Source organism: Nicotiana tomentosiformis, chromosome 8 (assembly GCF_000390325.3).
Source record: "Nicotiana tomentosiformis chromosome 8, ASM39032v3, whole genome shotgun sequence".
Lineage (NCBI taxonomy): Eukaryota > Viridiplantae > Streptophyta > Magnoliopsida > Solanales > Solanaceae > Nicotiana > Nicotiana tomentosiformis.
The window spans coordinates 58,503,513-58,525,558 of record NC_090819.1 but is presented as its reverse complement, the minus strand read 5'-3'; the positions used below and the strand labels follow the sequence as shown (position 1 = coordinate 58,525,558).

The 22,046-nt window shown below is 35.3% G+C and overlaps 2 protein-coding genes and 1 long non-coding RNA gene across 4 annotated transcripts; 2 read left to right on the top strand and 1 right to left on the bottom strand.

The window, feature by feature from the left end:
* Positions 1-141: 141 nt before the first annotated feature.
* On the bottom strand, positions 142-21,713 carry LOC104100924 (uncharacterized). 2 transcript variants are annotated; one of them, XM_070182368.1, is made up of 11 exons: positions 21,261-21,713; positions 8,900-9,144; positions 8,703-8,786; positions 2,007-2,140; positions 1,829-1,926; positions 1,611-1,699; positions 1,449-1,542; positions 1,169-1,344; positions 1,023-1,093; positions 781-895; positions 142-604 (listed from the first exon to the last, which is right to left on the bottom strand). In XM_070182368.1, exons 2-11 carry the CDS (start codon positions 9,122-9,124, stop codon positions 434-436), a joined length of 1,257 nt encoding a protein of 418 aa, XP_070038469.1. In that variant the 5' UTR covers positions 9,125-9,144; positions 21,261-21,713; the 3' UTR covers positions 142-433. The 2 variants fall into 2 exon arrangements, with proteins under 2 accessions (XP_070038469.1, XP_070038470.1); XM_070182369.1 differs by having other exon boundaries at positions 1,169-1,317.
* On the top strand, positions 17,710-19,445 carry LOC138897526 (uncharacterized). Its single transcript, XM_070183504.1, has 3 exons — positions 17,710-18,082; positions 18,183-18,754; positions 19,110-19,445. Exons 1-3 carry the CDS (start codon positions 17,710-17,712, stop codon positions 19,443-19,445), a joined length of 1,281 nt encoding a protein of 426 aa, XP_070039605.1.
* On the top strand, positions 19,642-20,035 carry LOC138896867 (uncharacterized). The gene is made up of 2 exons (XR_011410358.1): positions 19,642-19,767; positions 19,866-20,035. It is a non-coding gene; the product is annotated as an uncharacterized lncRNA (long non-coding RNA).
* Positions 21,714-22,046: the final 333 nt, after the last annotated feature.

Below are 22,046 nucleotides of genomic sequence, written 5' to 3'. Positions count from 1 at the left end.
TAATTAATCTGAATATGAGCATCTTTACATGCTGTCTCGTTTAGATATTTCTCGACCTAATACCTGCATAAAATTCCAAATGTTTTTCTCCGCAAAAGGAGGTTTTACTCCTATTGCAAGTGAATATTTGAAATCATAAAATTCAATATCACGCTGAACACCCTTGATTGATGATAAAAGTTCCATCACAACACGCCGTTCAGAAAAGCAAAATGTCTGCAAATTTACAAGGATTTAAGGAAAACAAAATTTTAGCTCAACACCTGTAGGTTAGGCTCGTGTCACGACTCCGAATCTTGCCGCGAACCAAAAGTATGGAATGTAAGTGGAGAAAGATAAAGGAGCGGCTCCTATGTCCATCGAGTCTCAAACCATGAGCCTAGTCCTTGGAGATTTTTCGGTTATAAAGAGAAGAAAACATATAACAATGCCTTTATCTGTGCGTTGTACTTGATTGAGATGCAATTTGAACCCAAACAAACTCCTCTTTGTAAGCCACACTTCCATCACACGAGGCTTCACAGGCGTAAACAGCAATAGCAGCCCAGTCAAGAGAACTAACATCATTTTCCACACCAAAATAATAGAGTATTTGTGGTAAAACCTGCAAGCAGCAGACAAGAAGAGCATAAATCAAAAGCTAATTCACAACACCTTCTAGGCAACCCACAATTTTTTGGCCACGCGTTTTCCAAGACAAGAGACATACAACTAATTTAATTACTAGTTTAAAATGGCCATCAGCTATTACTTGCAAGCAGAGCAAAAGCTTCATTTTACCTGAAACTCAAATACCCTACGGCCACCACAATAGCTGCATTTAGGAATCTCAGCCTTTGATGGCTGGCCACTTGACATTGGCCATAATGGTTTTGCTCCAGCGTCTCTGTAATACCTATTTTCCAAGATAGTGATCGAATCTCAATGGCAAGTCATGTGATCGTAATTCTTAGGGGATAGCAAAGAAGGCAGCTTATGCAAAGTGTTGTCACAATAAAAATAGCAACAAGAACTTCAATCACCTTAATACTTGCTCAGGCGTACGGGATATCCTCTCCTGGAAAGATGCCCAACTCTTCTTGTCATCTTCCCCCTGTATAGAAACAATTACGTAAAGTTGAAATTAGTCTTCCATATATCCATCAAAAATTAGAAGAGCCTTACATACCTCAAAGCTGTCTATAAGTGATTCAATTGATTCATCCACTCGGCTTGAAGAAATCAATGAGTTCAGTTGTCCGTTATCATCGAAGATCTTATCCTCACATTCATCAGTAATTGCAATCTCATACTCAGGCCACAGACTCTTGCTTGCAACTGATTGAGGATTAAAATCTCCATGAACTTCGCATGCAGTGACATTTTAAATATACAACATTCTTGCCCTTTTTTTTCTAGTATCATATAAATTAAGATAGATTTATGAACATCACATCTATTACCCTTACCTTCTTGCATCTCCCCAACAGTCCAATTATTGCTAGATTCAGATGCTTCCAATGGTAAACAGCGTCTTTTATGACCTGATTTCCAATGAACGGCCTGCAAATTGGATTCATTTTAGGAAAATTCTCAGCCTAACAAAGAGGAGGAAAGGAAGCATAGCTAACCTGGTGTTTTTCAGAGCAGTAATGTGCTCTTCTGCAACCACCACAAACTTTATCTCCTTTCCAGGTACCACACCAACCACAAAGAACAGCTGAAAAATGCAAGACAAGATGTATGTGTTAGTAATATTTTTGGGAGATCAATTAATATTGGAGTTAAAAGAAAAGGAAAGGTCTATTCCAAATACTTTTTGAAATCAATTGTCAACTTCAGTCATTACCTCCAGCTCTAGAAGGTTTATCTTTCCCATTGTTTCTTGGGGGCTCACTGGAGTAAAAAGAGTTATTACGGGGCAATTGGCAACGGAAGACCTTGACACTTAAAAAATACATTCGGTGATCAGAGTTAGAAGGAAAAAATACATTAAAAAGAAAAAAAATTCAATTAGGAAGAAGTACCTCCTGGATGGCTTGACTTGGTTCCTTTTCCACTGCTCGTGTTGGTCTTTAAGGAGACAGGCCATTGATGTGCACATGAAGAGAAATAAGGTGCGATGAAAAGTAGAATCCTTCTCAGTGAGTGGTGCATAAACCTGTAAAATGAGTGAATTTTAACAAAAAGAAAAAAAAAACAATTCAGTTTCCTCCTTTCCCTCTCCTTAGACAAAAACAAAAGAAAGCACAAATGGTAGAAACGCACAGACTTGAGAAACAAATAGGATGCTCAGAAAAAGTTATATGGGAGCAATTTGAGGAATCAATGAACGAAGACTACAAAGTGTGAAGTCCAAATACAAAATGCTCTCTTGGGACATGTGCAACCTTTCCAAATTCTCTTCCTAATCACCTTTTCCGATAGCTTTCGTTGCCGCCGATTACTTCTTTCCGATAATTCAGATCTTCTTCTTTATCCTTTCCTTTACCTTTTCCTCTACTCTTTCTTCATCAGTGATTCCTCAATCAATTTATTTCTTCCCCTCTGTTCTTGTCTCTACCCTATCCTTTTGTTAATTGATCACTTTTCACTGAGTAACTTAAGCCTACTTTACGGCGACGAGAAAAGTGAAGGTGGCCAGTTAATAAATTAAAATGGGTAGAGCTTGCTTTTTCTCCTCCGGCAACAAATCTTTTGAAGTAGTGGAACTCAGTGATAATTGGTTTGAAATTGTAGAAAGGAGAAGATTTCTAATGAACAGAGTTACTCTTGACAGGCTTAACATCCTGGGCTTATGTAAATGCATGGAATTATCAACAGAGCGACGGGGTAACATATGTAGAAGCTGGGATTTTCAGAGCCAAGTATATTCATATCGTATTTTCCAGAATTTTAACAGGATGGGCAGATTCATCGGAGTCGTGGCAGTGAAAGGCAGCAGTAAAGTATCCATCATAGTTCCTGAGATCAGCGAGAATGTTGGGTGGTCTGATTTTGCAGAAAAGATCAAGAGATTTGTTCTGGAGAAGGAGAAGACGAGGTATGAACCTCTAAATTCTAAAAGCGGAGAGTTTTATTCAGGTGGCGCGGATGGAACAATGGCCTAAAGATGAAATCAAAGTGATGAACGATGAGTCCTTGGAACCAAATCAGCTTCGGATTGAATCTAGTTCGTTAAGGAGCAGAGCGGATTTTCATCGAAAGTGTCTGTTGGGCTCCTTTAGTTATTATCCTCATAAGTTTCCAAACTGCAAAGAGTTACAAGCTTGGGCAAACAAAAAGTGGAAGATTCCGGCAGGGGTGGTAGTTAAGGAGCTGAATGATGAATAATTCCTTTTTGAATTCCCTTCGAGAGTGGAAGCAGAGAGAATCAAAATGGGAAAATGGATGTTTGAAAATCAAGAATTATTCTTGGATTGGTGGTCCCAGGTTTTAACTTGTAATCACAGAAACTCTAAACCCGAAAAGGTTTGGATCAAGTTAATAGGTTTTCCTTCTCACCTATGGTCAGAGAATATCTTCGAGATGGTTGGTGACCGGTATGGTGGCTTTCCGGGTATTGATGAAGACACAAAAAATAGAAGTCATCTGAGATGGGCGAGGATATGCGTAAAATATTCTGACACATCTTTTTCCGGCATCAATAGAACTGATTGTAGAGAACCTTATCTTCAAAGTACCTTTATGGATTGAACCAATTTCTTGGGTGGAGGAAATTGGCCGGAAAAGTGACCGAGAAGGTGACCGGAAAAGAGGAGAAGATCATCGGAGAGTTTCTCAAAACTCGAAGAGTCACATTAATGAGAGACAGTCGGCACCCTCGAGTTCCAAGACAACAGGAAATACTGGGAACGGAGATACGTGATATACGTGTGCCAAAAATTTTTAAGAAGTTAAAATTGAGTTTGGGGATGAGCCATGCGTCGATTAAAGGAAAGGATCAGGTGTCCTTTAATATATGTGGGCCCTCAAATAACTCTAATGCAAACAAGTCGGGTAACTATAATGGGCTGAAGGGCACTTATTATTCAAAACAGAATGCAGGCCCAAAAGAGGGTTTTAATCAGAGAAAGATGGGCCAGAAAGTTCGTTATAGAGTAAAAGTGGTCGACCCATGTATCCAAAAGTCCCCTTTTAATGCTGGAGATCTAGAATTATCCAACTCTTTCGACCCTTTAGCTGTTGAAGTTGAGGCGATAAAAGAAAAAACCTTTTCTCCGGAGGGGAAGGACATGGAAGATATTTAGCAACAAAACGACCCAAACGAGAGATTTTGGGCAATTGAAATGGTAAGCAACTCAGAGAGGAAAGAAGAGAAGAATCTGGAGAATCTTCTACCTGAGGAAGATACCCCAAGCATCAATGGAGAGATGGTGGAGAAGCTGATGAATAACATTTCCAATAGCGAACAAGACATTGATGAATCTCTGCTTAACTATGAGGAGAGACTGGAAGTTGAAGAAGTATTAGAAGTTGATGAAGCCCAGGATATTTTGATGCTGCTATGGTATGAGAATCAGGCGCTGAATATTGAGCAGAAGTTAATGCATCTGCAAGCATCAGTTTGGGTAAAAAGAAACATGACAAAAATTAGCAAGCAATTGGGGATAAAGACAGAAGACATTGGGGAAAAGCTTATGGAGCTTCTTATGAGGATCGATAGTGAAAGACCAAAAAAATCTTCTACGTCTGCTTCAGTGAGTACTATTTCTCCAAGCAAAAAATGTGAAAGGGAACTGAAATTACTAGAATTTGGAATGGGCTTTGGAGGTGATACAAGTAAAGGGGGGAGAGGAAAGGGAAGGAGAGCATTGCCAGTTGATCAATGAATTTGAAAATTATATGTTGGAATGTGAGGGGTGTTAACAAGGTAGAAAAAAGGGAGTTGGTTAAATTAGTGTTAGGAAAATGGAAGGCTGATATTGTGTGCTTGACAGAAACAAAAATGAAAAAGATAAATCTAGATTGCATCAGACAGCTTGGTGGATCTAGGTGGACTGAGTGGGTTGAATTGGAAGCACAGGGTAACGGCGGTGGGATTGTTATATTCTGGGATAAAAGAAGATGGAACTGTTTGGAGAAAATTATGGGTCAACATTCAGTCACAATCTTGCTAGAAGAAGAAAAATCTGGATATCAATATGCTTTTACGGGAGTTTATGGTCCTTGTGATAGGAAAGAAAGGAAAGGTTTATGGAAGGAACTGGCTGCAATCAACGGAATTATGTCACAACCATGGACGGTGGGGGGAGATTTTAATGTAATTAGGTTTGAAGAGGAGAAGAGCCAAGAACACGAGCTATGAGAGAGTTCTCAAAATTTATTCATGAGCTCTCTTTGATTGATCTCTCACTTCATGGAGGTTCTTATACTTGGTTTAGGGGGAGAAATAGTCAGAGTGCATCCATGATTGACAGATTCTTATTATTAGAAGATTGGGATGAACATTTTAAATTTTTAAAACAGAGAGGATTCTTCCTAGAACTACTTCAGATCATTGCCCAATCTTATTAGAATGTGGAGATTGGAGAAAAGGAAAAGGGTACTTTAATTTTGAAAATATGTGGATGGAGCATAAAGGTTTCTTAGAACTAATTGACAACGGGTGGAAATCCTACAATCTACAAGGTGATCCTGACGTTGTTCTTGCAAAGAAACTTAGACTTTTGAAAGGTGATTTAAAAAAAATGGAATAAAGAGGTTTTTGGTAAATTGTAGGATAGGAAAAGTAAGGCTTGGGCCAGACTGGAAGAAATTAATCATGGTATGGTATTTGATCAGGATTATGAAAATTTAGACTCAGAAAGAAATTCTATCATGATGGAGCTGGAGGAATTGGTAAAAGCTGAGGAGATCTCATGGAGACAAAAGTCCAAATGCATTTGGCTTGAGCCAATGCCCATAAGAGATTCAATTGTATTGACAAGATAGAAATTGATGGAAAGTTGGTAGATGATGATAACAGAATCAAAACACATTCAGAATTTCTATGAGAAATTGTTCAGTGAAACTGAAGAATGGAGGCCAAGTTGGGAAGATGATACTTTGATGACACTTTCTGATGAGGAAAAGGAGTGGCTGCAGAGACCTTTTTCTATGGAAGAGTTGGAAAATGTTATTAAATCATTCAGAGACATAAAGCACCAGGACCTGATGGCTTCAATCTTTATTTCTTCCAAAAGTGCTGGAATACAGTTAAGAATGATGTGTGGCAAACTGTGGAGGCTTTTTATAAAAAAGGTTCCTTTATCAGAAGTATGAATTCTACTTTCATTGCATTGATCCCCAAGAAAAAAGGAGCCATAGAGGTGAAAGACTTTAGACCTATAAGTCTGTTGGGAAGTGTTTATAAGATCATTGTAAAGCTGCTGGCAGAAAGACTTAAATTGGTAGTTGATAAAGTAGTATCAAATAGTCAGAATGCATTTATTAAGGGTAGGCAAATAATAGATGCTGCTATGATTGCCAATGAGAGTGTTGATTATCTGTTGAGAATGAAGAAAAGAGGTGTTGCTTGCAAATTGGATCTTGAGAAAGCTTATGACCATGTGAATTGGTCTTGTCTGTTAAGTATTCTAAGACAAATGAACTTTGGCGACAGATGGATTGAATGGATCAAGTACTGTGTATCTACTGCTAGTTTTTCTGTGTTAATAAATGGAAATCCCCAGGGCTATTTTAGATCTCAAAGGGGCTTGAGACAAGGGGACTCTTTGTCCCCATATTTGTTTACTTTGATGATGGAAGTTTTTAGTAGGATGTTAATGAAGGTAGAGAAATTGGGATGGATTAAAGGGATGCACTTTGGCAGATTTGGTGATAATAGAGTCACAGTTTCTCATGTTTTATATGCTGATGGCACCCTCCTTTTTTGTGAAGGAGAGAAAGAGCAAATACTATACCTCAAAGGAGTTCTGCATGTTTTTGAAGCAGTGACTGGATTAAGAACTAACCTGGCCAAAAGTAGCATATTTAGCATTAATGCTGATAATACAGTTGAGGAGTTGGCTGCTATTTTGGGTTGTAAGGTTGAGAAATTTCCAACAGTATATCTTGGGCTTCCTCTGGGTGCTAGAAAAAATGATCAGAACATGTGGCAAGGGGTCTTGGATAGATGTGCAAATAAACTGGTTCCCGGGAAGAAACAATATTTATCTATGGGAGGTAGAGACATTGATAAAAAAGTGTGTTAGATGGAATGCCAACCTACCTGATGTCCCTCTTTGCTATGCCTGTTGCAGTGGAGAAAACGATAAACACCATAAGGAATAATTTTTTATGGGATGGCAATGCTACTAAAAAGAAAATGCATTTAGTCAAATGGCAAGTGGTGTTGAATGATAAAGAAGGGGGTGGCTTGGGGATAAGGAATTTGAAAGCCCACAATAAGAGCTTACTTTTTAAATGGTTATGGAGATTTACTCATGAAGGGGATAAGGTATGGAAGAAGCTGATCAATGCTATTTATGGAATCAAGACTGATTGGAGACCTTCCTCTTTACACTTGAACGCAAAAGGAGGCATTTGGAAGTGTATTAGTAAACTTTGGGAAGAATTTCTGAAATTTACTAAGCTGGAAGTTGGGAATGGGCAAAGAATTAAATTCTGGACAGATTTATGGATAGGGGAGGAATGCTTGAAATCTAAGTATCCTACTCTATTCAATTACTCTGTTAATAAGGGTTGTGATTGCTGATTTTTACACAGAGACAGGATGGCAAGTGGAGCTCAGAAGAAACTTGAACGACTGGGAGGTAGATGACTATTGTTTCTTAATTCAGCAGCTTGACTCAGTCTCAATTAATCATAGTAAGGTGGATGCACTGATCTGGGCAGAGGATAAGGATAAAAAGTTTTCAGTCAGAAGCTGTTATAATATGCTGATTAAGAAGTCAAGTCACAGGGTTAATAATTGGCCATGGAAGATGATATGGAAGACAAAAGCTCCAGACAAGGTGGCATGCTTTGGCTGGATAGCAACTTGGGAAGCATGTTTGACACAAGACAATTTGCAAAAAAAGAGGTTTTAATCGTAGTAATAGATGCTATCTGTGTGAAGGAGATTTAGAATCAGTGAATCATATTCTGCTTCATTGTAGAATTGCTAGACAATGCTGGGATTTATTCTTAAACATCTGTGGAATCTCTTGGGTAATGCCACAGACTGTTAGGAGCTTGTTGGAAGAGTGGCATAATCAAAGAGTACCTAGAAGACTGAAGCAAATATGGAGAACCATCCCATTATGCATCTTCTGGACTTTATGGCTGGAAAGGAACCGGGCTTGTTTTGAAGGACACAGGGAGCACATTTTTAGAATTAGAAACAAATGTATTCACAACTTGTTTTATTGGTGTAAAAGCATTGTATCAGTGGAACAACAACAGTTTTTAGAGTTTCTGGATCTACTAGGAGGCCTGTAGGATATGGTTGTTTTGGGGTGTTTTTTGCAACTTTTTGTACCATTTTGGTACCTTATTAATGAAACCTTTACCTTATCAAAAAAAAAAAAAGAACCACTGCATAAGTAGATGGAAAAACTAGTACACAATTGAAAAGTAGACAGCAACGGAAAATAAGAACGGGGTGAAAAATATAAAGCCAATAGCTCTTGTCTAAGGAAGTCAGATGTAGGACCTAGCAACAAACTACCAGTGTCAATTCTAAACTTGGCCTACTTTACCTTATTGTTCTCCTCTACATGGAAAGGAAAGAAATATACCTGAAGCATGAACTGCAAAGGCTCGCCACAGAAATCGCAAAGACATGATCTCCCTGTTGGCAAGTTAACTGGATCCAACCAAGCCTATACTTGCAAAAACAAAAACTACAACTCAAAAAACATCAGAAGCGCCTTTCACACTAGTAAATATGGAAAATAGCATAAAGGAATTAACACAAAAACTTTTCTAAACATACAGGAATACCCCCAGCTTTGCTTGGAAATAGCTCACGTCGCAGTGACCATGAATTCTCGGGCATTTCAAGAACCCCTAATCCCACAGGTTCTTTCTCTTCATCCTCCTCCTCATCATCATCATCATATGAATTAACTTCTCCACTATCATCAATTTCATCTTCCTCATCAAGAAGAGTAATTTGCAAACTCCTCATGCTTTTTGTAGCATTAATTTCTTCATCCATTTTCGCCTAAACTATGGTCACTGATGATTTAATAAATTAAATGTATCAGAAAAAATTCACAACCCCCACAAAATATAAACAAAACAAAGAGAAACACCTCATGTTATGTTCAAGCATAATACTAAAAATCCACCACCAAGATTCATTTTTCTACGGAGACGCAATTCATGTAAAAATGGTAGAAACAAGATTAAAAATTGAAGAACCAACTGGGAAACTAACAAGAAGGAAAAGTACATCACTTTTTAACAGAGAACCAGTTCATATAAAGAGGAAAAAGTACCTGAATTAAATACCTGTTTCTTTTTTTAACAGTGTGTTCAAAGTTAAAAGCTGAAACAGAAAACAGCAAGAGCAGAAGAAGGGTTGAAGAGGCAAAGACATAAACCTCGTTTGAGTTTGGGCTTAAATAGTCGTGGAAATTGGCCCAACAAATAATTGGTTGGCACTGAACCAGCTTATGTCGTTAACCCACTTTAGTACTCCTAATACTTTCTTCGATACATGCAGTTAACACTTCGGGGTCATTTGGTAGGGTTCATAAGAATAATGTTGAATAAGGTGTATTAGTAATGCTGGTATTAGTTATGCTTGCATTAATTATGTTGGCAATAGTTATGTTGACATATTTCTTATTCATTTTTTCGTTTGATGTATTAAAGCATTGCACAATTTCTATAAGAATTGATTGTTTACAAAAATACCCTCAAAACCAATCCATCACTCTATTCTTTTAAAAGAAACATATATTGAGGAAACATATGTTGAGAAATATTTTTATATGAAAAAAGTTTTAAAAAATTATTTGATTTGTCTACCTATATTGTAGTATAGAACTGAATATTTATTCATAAAATCAACCTTGCATTAATATAATAGCATATTTTATTTAAGCATAAATTTTGAAGGGCAATTTTGTCTTTAACTAAGCTAATGCATGCATTAAAACCCATTACATTGTTAATACCATGCTTTTCTATGCATTAGTTATGCATAGGATAATACCAAATAGGGTGTATGTGTATAACTAATGCTTGCATAACTAATGCATAGGTTTAAAATGTGTACCAAACAAGGCATTGTTAACACACAAAGCTAATGCATGCATTATTTTATTTAATGCATCCTACCAAACGACCCCGAAGGGAACTAGAGATTATACAACTAGGTTTGTAGTTTCAATTTTGATCTCTTCGTCACCGAATTGTCTTTTCATAGAACTACTTATATATAAAATTGCAATCCCTAAAACTAAATGAATTTCTCGCTTTTTTAAAAAAAAGAGCAATTTATCCTTAAAAATGAAAAAGTTATTTTCAAAACAAGAAAATTATGCACATATTATGTGATAAATACTTATCTGCGCTCGATATTTACATCAAGCCAAATAATTTAACCTTAATTGTGAAAAATGGATGAAACTCTTCTCCGTTTCTCATCCTCTCCATTTCCCAAGTTCCTTTATAGATTTATGACATTTGTCTTATTTATATATTAAAGGCCCAAATTTATTTACTTCCACCACTAGTTTTAACCATGGTTTAATAGGAAAATATTACACCTATCATTATTTTAGGAAAAAAGGTACTTTCGAACTTTGGTAAGAACTATTCATCTCATAAAATTTTGGCAACCATTAAAAATGCTTTCATGTATACTTCGAATGTTATATTTAAATTGATGAGATCATGGAATGCTTCACAATAAAATCACAAACTCAGCAATAGAAAGAATAAATTTTTTAAATGTCTACGGAAAAAGAATTTAAGAGTTGTATAACTTTAGCCTAAATTTAAAAAATTACCACATATCCAAGCATTTCACCATCACCTGAAAATACTAATTAAATAATTGTAACCCCCACCCTTTTTTCAACCATTAGATCTTTATTAATATAAAACAATAGTTATAAAATTTAGAATACTTTATTGACATGAAAGGTAATTCGAAACCTAAAACAGATGCACTTAAATAAACCTTATACTAATATTTGGAAATTAGAAGATAAATTTTCTTATCAAAGCTAGAGAGTACCTTTTTTCCTAGAATAATGATAATATTGTATGGGTCAAAATCTGCCTTTAAAATATTTAAGCCAATATAATACTAAGGAAAGAGTTCCCAATTCATCGTTTGTCGAGAAGGCCCAAGGAGCAGCAAGGGCCGTAGTCGACAAGAGTCGTTCTCAACAAGAACAGTAGTCAACAAGAGCCGTAGTCAAGGTGTCAACAAGGGACGAGATCGAGGTCGCGTATCGTTGACAGAGCTGTAACAGCTAGTTTTCAAGATAGGATATTAAAGAGGATATTCTAATGGATATTCTCTGCACTTGTAATATTAGGGTTTCTTAGGAACATATCCCGTATAAATAGAAAAAGAGACAATGATAGGGGCATAGGAACATGTCCCATATAAATAGAAAAAGAGACAATGATAGGAGCATGTGATATTCACTTTGTAAAGAAGACATTTTGACTAAAAGATTTGTCTCTCTTGCTAAGATATAAACACCACTTTTTCACTAAGATTCTTGTCCATACTTTTCCATCAGATCTGAGAATAACTCGAATATTCAAGGATTTGTCTATCATTCATCATTGTCAGGAGGAACATCCACCTATTCCATCCTTTATTGGGTGAATCACTCCTCCTATTTACTTAAATGTCATTTATTACTGTTCATTACTATTAAATGCTATATTGTTGCTCCTGATTTATAGAACAGTTACTACGTATTATTGCCACTATTCGTCCAGATCCATACGACATTTATTGTTTCTTTAAAAAATCCACCTAATATTATTAACTAAGATTAACCTTTGCTCATAAAAATTTAATTATTTGAACCAAGATCTATATTTTTTGGTCAAACAATTTGGCGCCGTCTGTGGGGATTTCTTAGTTAAACTTTTAGTTTCCTCTAGATCTACAACTAGCACGGGTCACTAACGTCAAAAAAAAAAAACCAAGACCTCCTTTCTTTGTGTATACAAAATTCTACATGGCAGGTAACCGAGAAGAAAGGACGAGGATAACAAGTGACCTCCCAACCAACCTCATGAATGTCATCAACGAAAGCTGTGAAACGACAGTGAGGTGGGTCACCGCCCCCACACTGCAGCATAACAAGCGTCCTCAACAAACCCGCTCCAGGCACGACTGCAGAAATCGCAAGGACTTGCACGATACAGCAAACAGACGAGCAGTACAACCAACCCCTACCTCCAACGACAGGTATAACTCATAATATTATTGATAGTGCAGGTGACAACGCATTAAACACCAAGAACGGATTCTTAAAAGGATGGAAGAAATGGAAAATGAAAACAATGCGCTCTGAGATCAGATGAAAGAACACCAAGAACGGGTTGATAAGATACCAGGCTCCTAAGCTACTGCCGAAAAGGGACGTTGGCCGGTTCGTCGATTTAAAAAGAGCAATTTATACTTAAAATGAAAAAGTTATTTTCAAAACAAGAAAATTATGCACATATTATGTAAAATACTTATCTGCACTCGATATTTACATCAAACCAAATAATTTAACCTTAGTGGTCAAAAATGGATAAAACTCTTCTCCGTTTCTCATCCTCTCCATTTCCCCAAGTTCCTTTATAGATTTATGACATTTGTCTTATTTATTTATTAAAGGCCCAAATTTTTTTACTTCCACTAGTAGTTTTAACCATGGTTTAATAGGTAAATATTACTCGTATCATTATTTTAGGAAAAAAGGTACTTTCGAACTTTGGTAAGAACTATTCCATCTCATAAAATTTTGGCAACCATTAAAAATGCTTCCATGTATACTTCGAATGTTATATTTAAATTGATGAGATAATGGAATGCTTCACAATAAAATCACAAACTCAGCAATTGAAGAATAAATTTTTTAAATGTCTACGAAAAATGAATTTAAGAGTTGTATAATTTCAGTCTAAATTTAAAAAATTACCACATATCCAAGCATTTCATCATCACCTAAAACTACTAATTAAATAATTCAACAGCTTGATTTAACCTCAAAACCCAGGGAATATGAAGAAAAGGAACTGAATTTTGAATCAGCTTTGTGATTTTTACTTAAATTTTTTGTTGTTTTTCTTAAGAAATTTTGAAGCTCGGATTTGAAATTCTAGGGTTTTCAACTGATGCTCTCTCTTAGGCGTGTGAAAATGTCCAAAAGTGAGTGAGAATGTGTCCTTTTATAACAAAAAAATAGGGCATCCTTCAGATTTTTCTATTCTCTTTTAATCCCTTCTCTTTCAGATTATGGCCCTCTTCCCTTCCTTTATCTCTTCAAAATTAACCACTTTAAATCCCAAACCTAATTAAATCCAATTTTGCATAACTAAACCATTTTCCTTAATATTCACACTAATTAAAGTGTGAATTAGCAAATTAAACCAATTAATTAATCACACTAAAATGCAAGGAAAATAACTAGTGTATTATTATTTTTTGTGATTGTTGTATCTAGTAATGCAATTAACATGTAATTAGGGCCTAAAAATGTAAAGATTAAAATATAAAATATTTTTGTTATTTTTAGGATTTAAAATGCTACTAATATGCAAAACACAACTAAACACAAAACAAATCAAATAGAAAAAATCCTAAAATTCTATTAACTAATTAAAAACTATTTTGAAATATTTTTTAGGAGTAATTTGACATTAGAGCAAAAATTACGTGCTCACAATGGCCAAGCACCTTAAATTTCCAAAAAAAAAAATTGATTTAAAAAAAAGTAATTTTGGCCTCCTAGAAGCTTGGCCAATCAAGCTCTTAGTACTCCTAGAAAAGAGAATAAAGAGCACTCGGAGATGAAGAGAACAGCCCCAATAAAGAGGTAAAGAGTTCATATTTCATTTTCTTTGTATCTGATATCTTGCGTAATTAAGCACGAACATAAATGCACACACTCTCACTCAAGCACGAGGGAGGAAACCTACCTCTGGTACAAGCTAGTGGATATTTGAACGAGGTTATTGACATAAACTTGTACATTACAATTCACATTTGTTGTAGAATATCAAGACAAAGCGAATGAATTCTATGAGTTTATACATTTACTTGTGCGAGCGTTTTATTCGTCTCATTTTCTGTTGCTTCAATTATCCTATAATATACTTACTTGGGCAATAATGTGAGCTTCGACTAACTGATATGAATTGTGGCATAAACTTTGTTGTGTAAAGTTTAAACTTTGAGATGATGTGAATTGTGGGGAGAGAATGATAGGAAGGGTGGGGTTCAACTACATTTTAGTTGCCTCTGTAGCAGTACCGGTAGAGCTTAACATTTATTTTAACCTTTTCAGGTTATGTAACTATAAGGTAGTGAATATAGTGAAAAAGGTAGTATTGGTTTTTTTCTTTCCACGTTTTCCAATCATCCCATTCCATATGACTTTGTCAAAATTTATGTTTTGCACCTAATGGGAGTTCGAAATAATTTGCTGAAAGCTTTTGTAACTTAGTATGTAACAAGTTTTCTTGTATATTTTGGGGTAACTTAGCCCCTCAAAGATTATAAGTGATCGACGTACAGGATGAGTAAGAAAGGAGACAAATGATTCCATTGTCTTAAGCCACTTTGGGATCATCTCCGTTTATTGCCAAAACCCACGCCTGCCAAATGTATGCTTTCTTTATATCTACTACTAGAACAATTAAGTCCAATCTATATCTATCTACCTATATTATTATAAAAGTGAGAACCCTTTAACCTAAAAGTTGAATTACCAAAATGCTCTTTTTAAAAACCTAACTAATCTAAATAATATTCTAAAAAAGAACCAAGCCAAAGTTTCATGTTCTTTGTTAAAAGTCACAACCGTTCCTTTTTGTATTCCATTTACGAAATGGAGATGAAAAACTACACACCATATACAAATGAGATCCATAGTGGAAAAAAAAATGACAAGCCCATAGCCATACATTAGTTCGTAAAAGTTCTTTAATTTTGAGCCGAAAAATGGAAGTTAACAATGATCTTCACACCATCCTCGACAAACAACGTCGTGAGACATTTTACGATGGAGTTTCAATGTGTTTAGTTAAAGGAGATTTAATTAGTTTTCAAGGAAAAAATTTATATGTGTCAGTACCATTAGAAGTTTCGACATGTTTCATTATTTACAATGGTATTTTGGTTTTCTCATTCACATAATGTCCTTGTAGTTTTAATTAACTTTCTCTAATGAAAAAGGACCTTTCCTATATTTATATTTTTTTTACTTATAAAGTATTTGTTGATGAACTTTATGTCTTTCTCTGTACATACTACCTTATTGAGATTCTTTTTAGATTGACAGAGTTAAGATACTTCCAATTTCCAGTTTCATTGATAAACATAGAATAAAAACTTTTAATATATTTCTTGTTTGATTTATGCTTTAGAGTGATTCGTCTTAAAATTTGTGGAAACTCATGAATTATTTAATATTCTGCCATTACAATAATAAAAATATAATGAATGATAATATTGACATGTATTAAGCACTAAGTTGTTAAATTAAAAAAGTTAGTATGTGTACTTTGTTATGCTATTACCTTACAAAATTTCAATTACATGTGTCACACCTTTTTCCCGAGGGATAGAGGGAGTTTTTCCAATTAAAGTGACATTATTCAAAATAAAATTATTTATTTAATTAGAGTCGCCACTTGGGATAATTATTATGGTGTCCCAAATTACCGGTCTATTTTAGAATCCCAAATCGAGAAAATTGACTCTATTTATGGTCTGCGAACACAGAAGATCGGGTAAGGAATTCTGTTAACCCGGGAGAAGGTGTGAGGCACTCACGAGTTCCGTGATTTTAGCACGGTCACTTAACAATTAATAGCTGGCCTAATTATCTGATTCAATACATGTTTAAAACCTTTTATGTGTTATCGCTTTTATATCGCTTTTAATTATTTTAAACAATTATGGAATTTATTTAAACAAGTCGCGATGTCGCACACTTAATGTTTTTGTACACATCGCAAATCACGCCACGTGAAACGTACCCGTGATTCACAACATGTTTATTTTAATTATTATTTGAAGTTATGGTCAAGTCGCGTGAAACGCGCACTTGAGTTGGGATTTACGTATCGTGACCATGCCACGGAAACCGTACCCATAGTCACGACGATTTATTTAATCGCGCCTAAAGCAAACTATGATGTTCATCAATAACTATTTCTTAGAGTCTGGGATTATTGCGGAGCAGTGATTAGAAAAGCGATCGCTTCGTCGCTTTCTTAAAGCGACGAAGCGACGCGACGCGACCCAGTGTCGCTTCTAGCTGCCTGAGGCGACTCAACCGAGGGAAGCGCACGCTTCAATGGAGGAAACGACAAAGCGACGAAGCGAGGAAAGCGATGAAGCGATCGCTTCTATTAAAAAAGCGCAGAGGGCCCTTTTTTAAAAAAAACTTTGGGTATGTTTTTTTATTATACAAAACATACCCTAAATCGACAAAAACTGACCATTTCTTCTTCTTTCTTCTTCGATCGACGTCGACCAAAGCTAGGGTTCAACTTCATCGACATTGCTGACCAGTCCAGGTAATTTTCTTCTTCTCTTTTTTTATCTTTCTTCTTTCTTTCTTCGTGTTCCCGTCCAGATTCTGCTTTTTTTTCTTTCTTTTTCCTTCTTTCTTCCTTCTTCTTCGTTTATCTCTGACAGCCCAGTTTGCACACTGTTGACTGTTCAGACTTCAGCGTCTTCTCCTTCTTCTTCCTTTTATCTCTAACTCGTCCAGATTCTGTTTTTTTCCCCTTTTATTCTTCTTATTTATTAATTTTAATATGTATTTTAGTTTATAAAATTAATTATTATTTATATATGTTATATTTTTTAGTTTATTTGATTTTTTTAATGTATATTTCAGTATATAAAATTAATTATTATTTATATATGTTATATTTTTCAGTTTATTTGATTTTTTAATGTACATTTCAGTATATAAAATTCATTATTATATATATGTTATATTTTCAGTTTATTTGATTAATTTTATATGTATTTTATTTTAGAAAATTAATTAATTTATATATATATTAGTTTATTTGATTTTTTTAATGTATATTTTAGTATATAAAATTATTATTATTTATATATGTTATATTTTTCAGTTTATTTGATTTTTTTAATGTATATTTCAATATATAAAATTCATAATTATATATATGTTATATTTTCAGTTTATTTGATTAATTTTATATGTATTTCATTTTAGAAAATTAATTATTATATATATATGTTATATTTTAGTTTTTTTGATTTTTTTAATGTATATTTCAGTATATAAAATTATTATTATTTATATATGTTATATTTTTCAGTTTATTTGATTTTTTTAATGTATATTTCAGTATATAAAATTAATTATTATATATATGTTATATTTTCAGTTTATTTGATTAATTTTATATGTATTTCATTTTAGAAAATTTTATGTTATATTTTAGTTTATTTGATTTTTTTAATGTGTATTTCGGTTTATAAAATTAATTATTATATATATTATATGAAATTTTCAGTTTATTTGATTATGTATTTTCTTATATCTTAATAGGGATTTCAAAATGTCTCAAAGATCGAAAGATAAAGACCCGACTTGGCGATATGGCGATAGAGTTAATGAGAAGAATACAAATGTTGTATGCAAGTTTTGTAACAAGATTACAACGGGTAGAATTTATCGCTTTAAATTCCATCTTATTGGTGGCGATAGAAACGTCACAAGTTGTCCGAAATGCCCACCGGAGGTGAGGGATGAAATAAAGAATTTTGTTGAGAAGAAGAAGGAGCAAAAAAATCAAATGAGTCATCAACCATTGGTGACCAATCTTGATGATGATGATGATGATGATATTGAAGAATTGTCACTTCCAACAAAACGAGGAAGAGATGCAATCTCTTCAAGCCATGGATCGACGAGTACGAGTAGGACTAAAGGTCCTATAGATTGCTATTTCCCAAAGAAGACGGAAGGAAAGAGCGGTGGAAAAGATGTACAAAAAATTGCTAAGGACAGATATTTTGAAGGATCGTGCAGTTAGAGCTTTTGCACGATGGGTCTATGATGCTGGGATCCCCTTCAATTGTGTCAACTATACTGACACTTTTGGAGAGTTTATTGAGGCCGTTGGTCAATACGGACCTGGAATGAAGCCTCCCACTTATCATGAAATCAGAGGTCCTTATCTAAATAAGGAAGTGGAGGAGACTAATAAAATTGTGGAGGAACATAAAGTTGCGTGGAACAAGTATGGCTACTCCATTATGATGGATAAGTGGATGGCAAGAACTGGGAAAATGATTATTAATGTGTTAGTGAATTCTCCCAAGGGAAGTTTGTTTCTTGAGTCCATTGATGCTAGCGACTCATCCACTAACCACATCAAAATGTTCACCTTGTTTCAGAACACCATTGAGAAGATTGGCCCAAGCAAAGTTGTTCAAGTGGTCACTGATAATGCGAGTGAAAATGTGAAAGTGGGTGGCATGGTGGAAGGAGCGTACAAGAATGTCTATTGGACTCCATGTGCGGCTCATTGTATCAACTTAATATTCGGGGACATTTTCAAGGAAAAACCCTTATCTACAGTTTTTGGCCAGGGCGTTTGGGTACATTCTTATATTTCTCAGCGGCCTTGTTGTTGAATATGATGAGAAGATTCACCAGACAAAAAAAATTGATGAAACCGGGCAAGACAAGGTTCGCCACTGCTTTCTTGACTTTGCATAGTATCCACTTGCAAAAATCCAATTTGAGAAAGTTGTTCACTTCAGAGGAATGGAGCAAGAGTAAATTTGCAAAGGAAAGTGCGGGGAAAGATGTTGCACGCATTATTCTTTCTTATTCTTTTTGGAATAATATCCTTCATGCTCTTAAAATTGGTGGCCCTTTGGTTAAAGTACTCCGTTTGGTGGATGGGGAGCAAAAACCACCAATGGGCTACCTCTATGAAGCTATGGATAGGGCCAAGAAGGCTATTCAAGCATCATTCATGCTCTTAAAATTGGTGGCCCTTTGGTTAAAGTACTTCGTTTGGTGGATGGGGAGCAAAAACCACCAATGGGCTACCTCTATGAAGCTATGGATAGGGCCAAGAAGGCTATTCAAGCATCATTCACTGATGAGCAGAAATATGCAAAGGTCTTTCAGATCATTGATGCAAGATGGAGTGAGCAACTTCATAGATCTTTGCATGCAGCTGGACTTATTCTGAACCCTCACTCTTTTATGATCAGCATGAGAATAATTCATTGGCTAGAGAAGTGTGGACAGGACTCCATGAGGTTGTTATCAAGTTGACCCCAGATGAAGACTTGCAAGAAAAGATAGTAGATCAACTTGCTATTTACAAGGCAGCTGAGGGACTTTTTAAGCTCCGACTTGCTATTAAACAAAGAAAGACAAAGTCGCCAGATGACCAAGTGCTTCTATATTTTATAGCTCTAGCTTTAATGTATTTTTTATACTTATTAACTCTTGAATATTTTTTTTCACTTCGATAGTTGAGTGGTGGGACCAATATGGTGTAGAGACTCCGGATTTACAGACTTTCGCCATCAGAGTTCTAAGTTTAACCTGTAGCTCATCCGGATGTGAAAGGAACTGGAGCATTTTTGAACACGTGAGAAATAAAAAGAATTATTTCGTATTTTGAGATAAAGTAAATTATATCTCAATTGTCCCAACTCCTACTAATTAGTTGACACATCTTGTTTGTAGATTCATACAAAGAAGAGGAATCGACTAACTTTGAAGCGCCTCCATAATCTTGTGTTCATAAAATACAATAGAGCATTGAGGCGTCGCTACAACCACCGCAATCTAATTGATCCAATTCTTTTGGACAATATTGATGAGGCTAATGAGTGGCTAACCGGAGTCCCCGAAAATTGTGAAGATGAAGAAGTATTTGAAGGCGACTCTAATTTCACTTGGGGTGATGTTGCGGTTGCTAGTGGAGTTGGGGAGAATCCTTATAGTTTAAGGGGGAATACTTCAAGTGCAAGCTCGATTAGGAAGGGAAAAAGTGTGGCTACTACAAGTCAATCCCTATCCCTAATTGATGAAGATGAAAGTGATCATAAAGAGGAAGAGGAGGGGGAAGAAAAAGATGACGAGCAATATGAATATGATAGAGGAATTCAAGATTTTGACAATCTTGAAGAAGAACAAGAAGAGTAGAAGAATAAGATGTTGATTCTAGTAATTTAGTAGCTTTGATTTTGCTTGTCCTATGGTTTGTGGAGGATTTGGTGGTACATAGTACCTACTTTTAAGTTTTTAAATTGAACTTTTTGATTATTTATAATTTTATATTGTGTCTTTGCAAGGTTTACATTATATTTTTTAAGAATTGCACTTCACTTTAATAAAGCGTGCGCTTCGCTTTTGAAGCCAGGCAAGCCCTTATCGCTTGTTTGCACTTCTCGCTCTTAAAAATGCTGTTGCGGAGGTCCAGGACTTAAGGAATTTTTATTTTTGGTAGGCAAGAGCATGTAAAGTACAAGTTAAAATTGCTGGCTCATACAGGCAAATCCATAAAAGCCACAGACAGCATCTCTTCATTTGTTTCGCAATTTAGTATTAGCTACAGTTTCCATCCAGAAAAGGATCAAATGCCTTTTTTACTAATTAAAGATGACTATTGCACATTTGCTGGAGTAATTTCTCAATCAACATCAGCTAACACAAAAGAAACCTTTTAAAAATGGAATATAAACAGAAACCATCTTAATTAATGACCAAAGTTTAACAACACGAAATCAGGCTACCGGAATCAAACTCATAAAACACTTGAGTTACCGGTTCATACTATAAGAAATCAAGCCAATTGGTGTCCAGAGCTGTTCTCCACATGTTTTCACCCAATTCCCATCTTCTAAAACCACATTACTCAATGTAAAAACAAACAGATTTAAAATCATTTTCTGACATAACAAGTGCAGTAAATTTGAATTGCAACTCGATTTACGTTTCAATACAGTAACCAAACAAGAGTAGCATGGTGAATATCAACCAATTTGGCAGATTTGAAACAATACAAAGTATGAACAGATTTGCATTATTCTCATTCAAATAAATCAAAGGTTTATATCATTCGATTAAAAATGGTACCTGGCCACAACAAACAAATGGGAGAAAATGGATCTCTGACTTTGAAGGAGAAGCAGTAACTAGAATTAGGAGCTAAGCTCTTAGCCAAACAAAGCAAAAGGAACAAATTCCAGTACAGAACCGCAACAAACAGCCATAAATTCGAGATTCAACAGCCTTTTATAGATCCAGGGAAGAGTTCAAAAATTCAGCAATCAATTACTCCCCAAATCTTCTTCGAAATCCTAGTTTTCTTTTGTTTTTCGAGCTTTTGTGATTTTCAGATCTTCATTTGGATTTTCCCAGCTTTCGTTTCAGTTATGTGTGTTCAAAATGTGAGTGGGTGAGCCTTCCTCTTTGTGTAAGTGTGATGGTAAGTGAGTGTGAGGACAGAGTGTATGCGTGTGTGTGATCAGATGAGAGAGTGAGGAGGGAGAGGCGGCGTCTAGGATTTTTCTCGAAGGAGAGGGAAGGGGATTAGGGTTCCTTTTGTTAGAGAGGAGGTATAGACGACGTAGTTTTGATACCAAACTACGTCGTTTGGACTAGGCAAATTTCTGGACCAGGTATTGGGATTGGGCTGGGGCGGAATGTGGCAAACATTGGGCTTGAAACAATAGCCCAGTCCGATTTTAGCTTAGCAACCCTTTTCTTTTTTTTTTCCTTCTTTATTAGACTTTTCAAAAATAGCCACATTACTTCTAATTGAATTTATTTTGCAAAAATATCTAATTAGCATTTTAACTAATTAATTAAACTAATTGATTAAAGCTAATGTATATTTTTGTGATTTTTGTTTTAACCATG

What these genes read in the sequence shown, in the direction of transcription:
- LOC104100924 (XM_070182368.1), bottom strand. Translation starts at nt 9,124, where the DNA reads ATGGATGAAGAAATTAATGCTACAAAAAGCATGAGGAGTTTGCAAATT. An exon ending in TAAACCTTCTAGAGCTGGAG is followed by an intron (nt 1,700 to 1,828) that starts GTAATGACTGAA and finishes TGCATTTTTCAG; the next exon opens with CTGTTCTTTGTGGTTGGTGT. An exon ending in ACTGCTCTGAAAAACACCAG is followed by an intron (nt 1,543 to 1,610) that starts GTTAGCTATGCT and finishes TCCAATTTGCAG; the next exon opens with GCCGTTCATTGGAAATCAGG.
- LOC138897526 (XM_070183504.1), top strand. Translation starts at nt 17,710, where the DNA reads ATGTCTCAAAGATCGAAAGATAAAGACCCGACTTGGCGATATGGCGAT. An exon ending in GAGTACGAGTAGGACTAAAG is followed by an intron (nt 18,083 to 18,182) that starts GTCCTATAGATT and finishes AGGATCGTGCAG; the next exon opens with TTAGAGCTTTTGCACGATGG. An exon ending in TTTTTGGCCAGGGCGTTTGG is followed by an intron (nt 18,755 to 19,109) that starts GTACATTCTTAT and finishes AGCTATGGATAG; the next exon opens with GGCCAAGAAGGCTATTCAAG.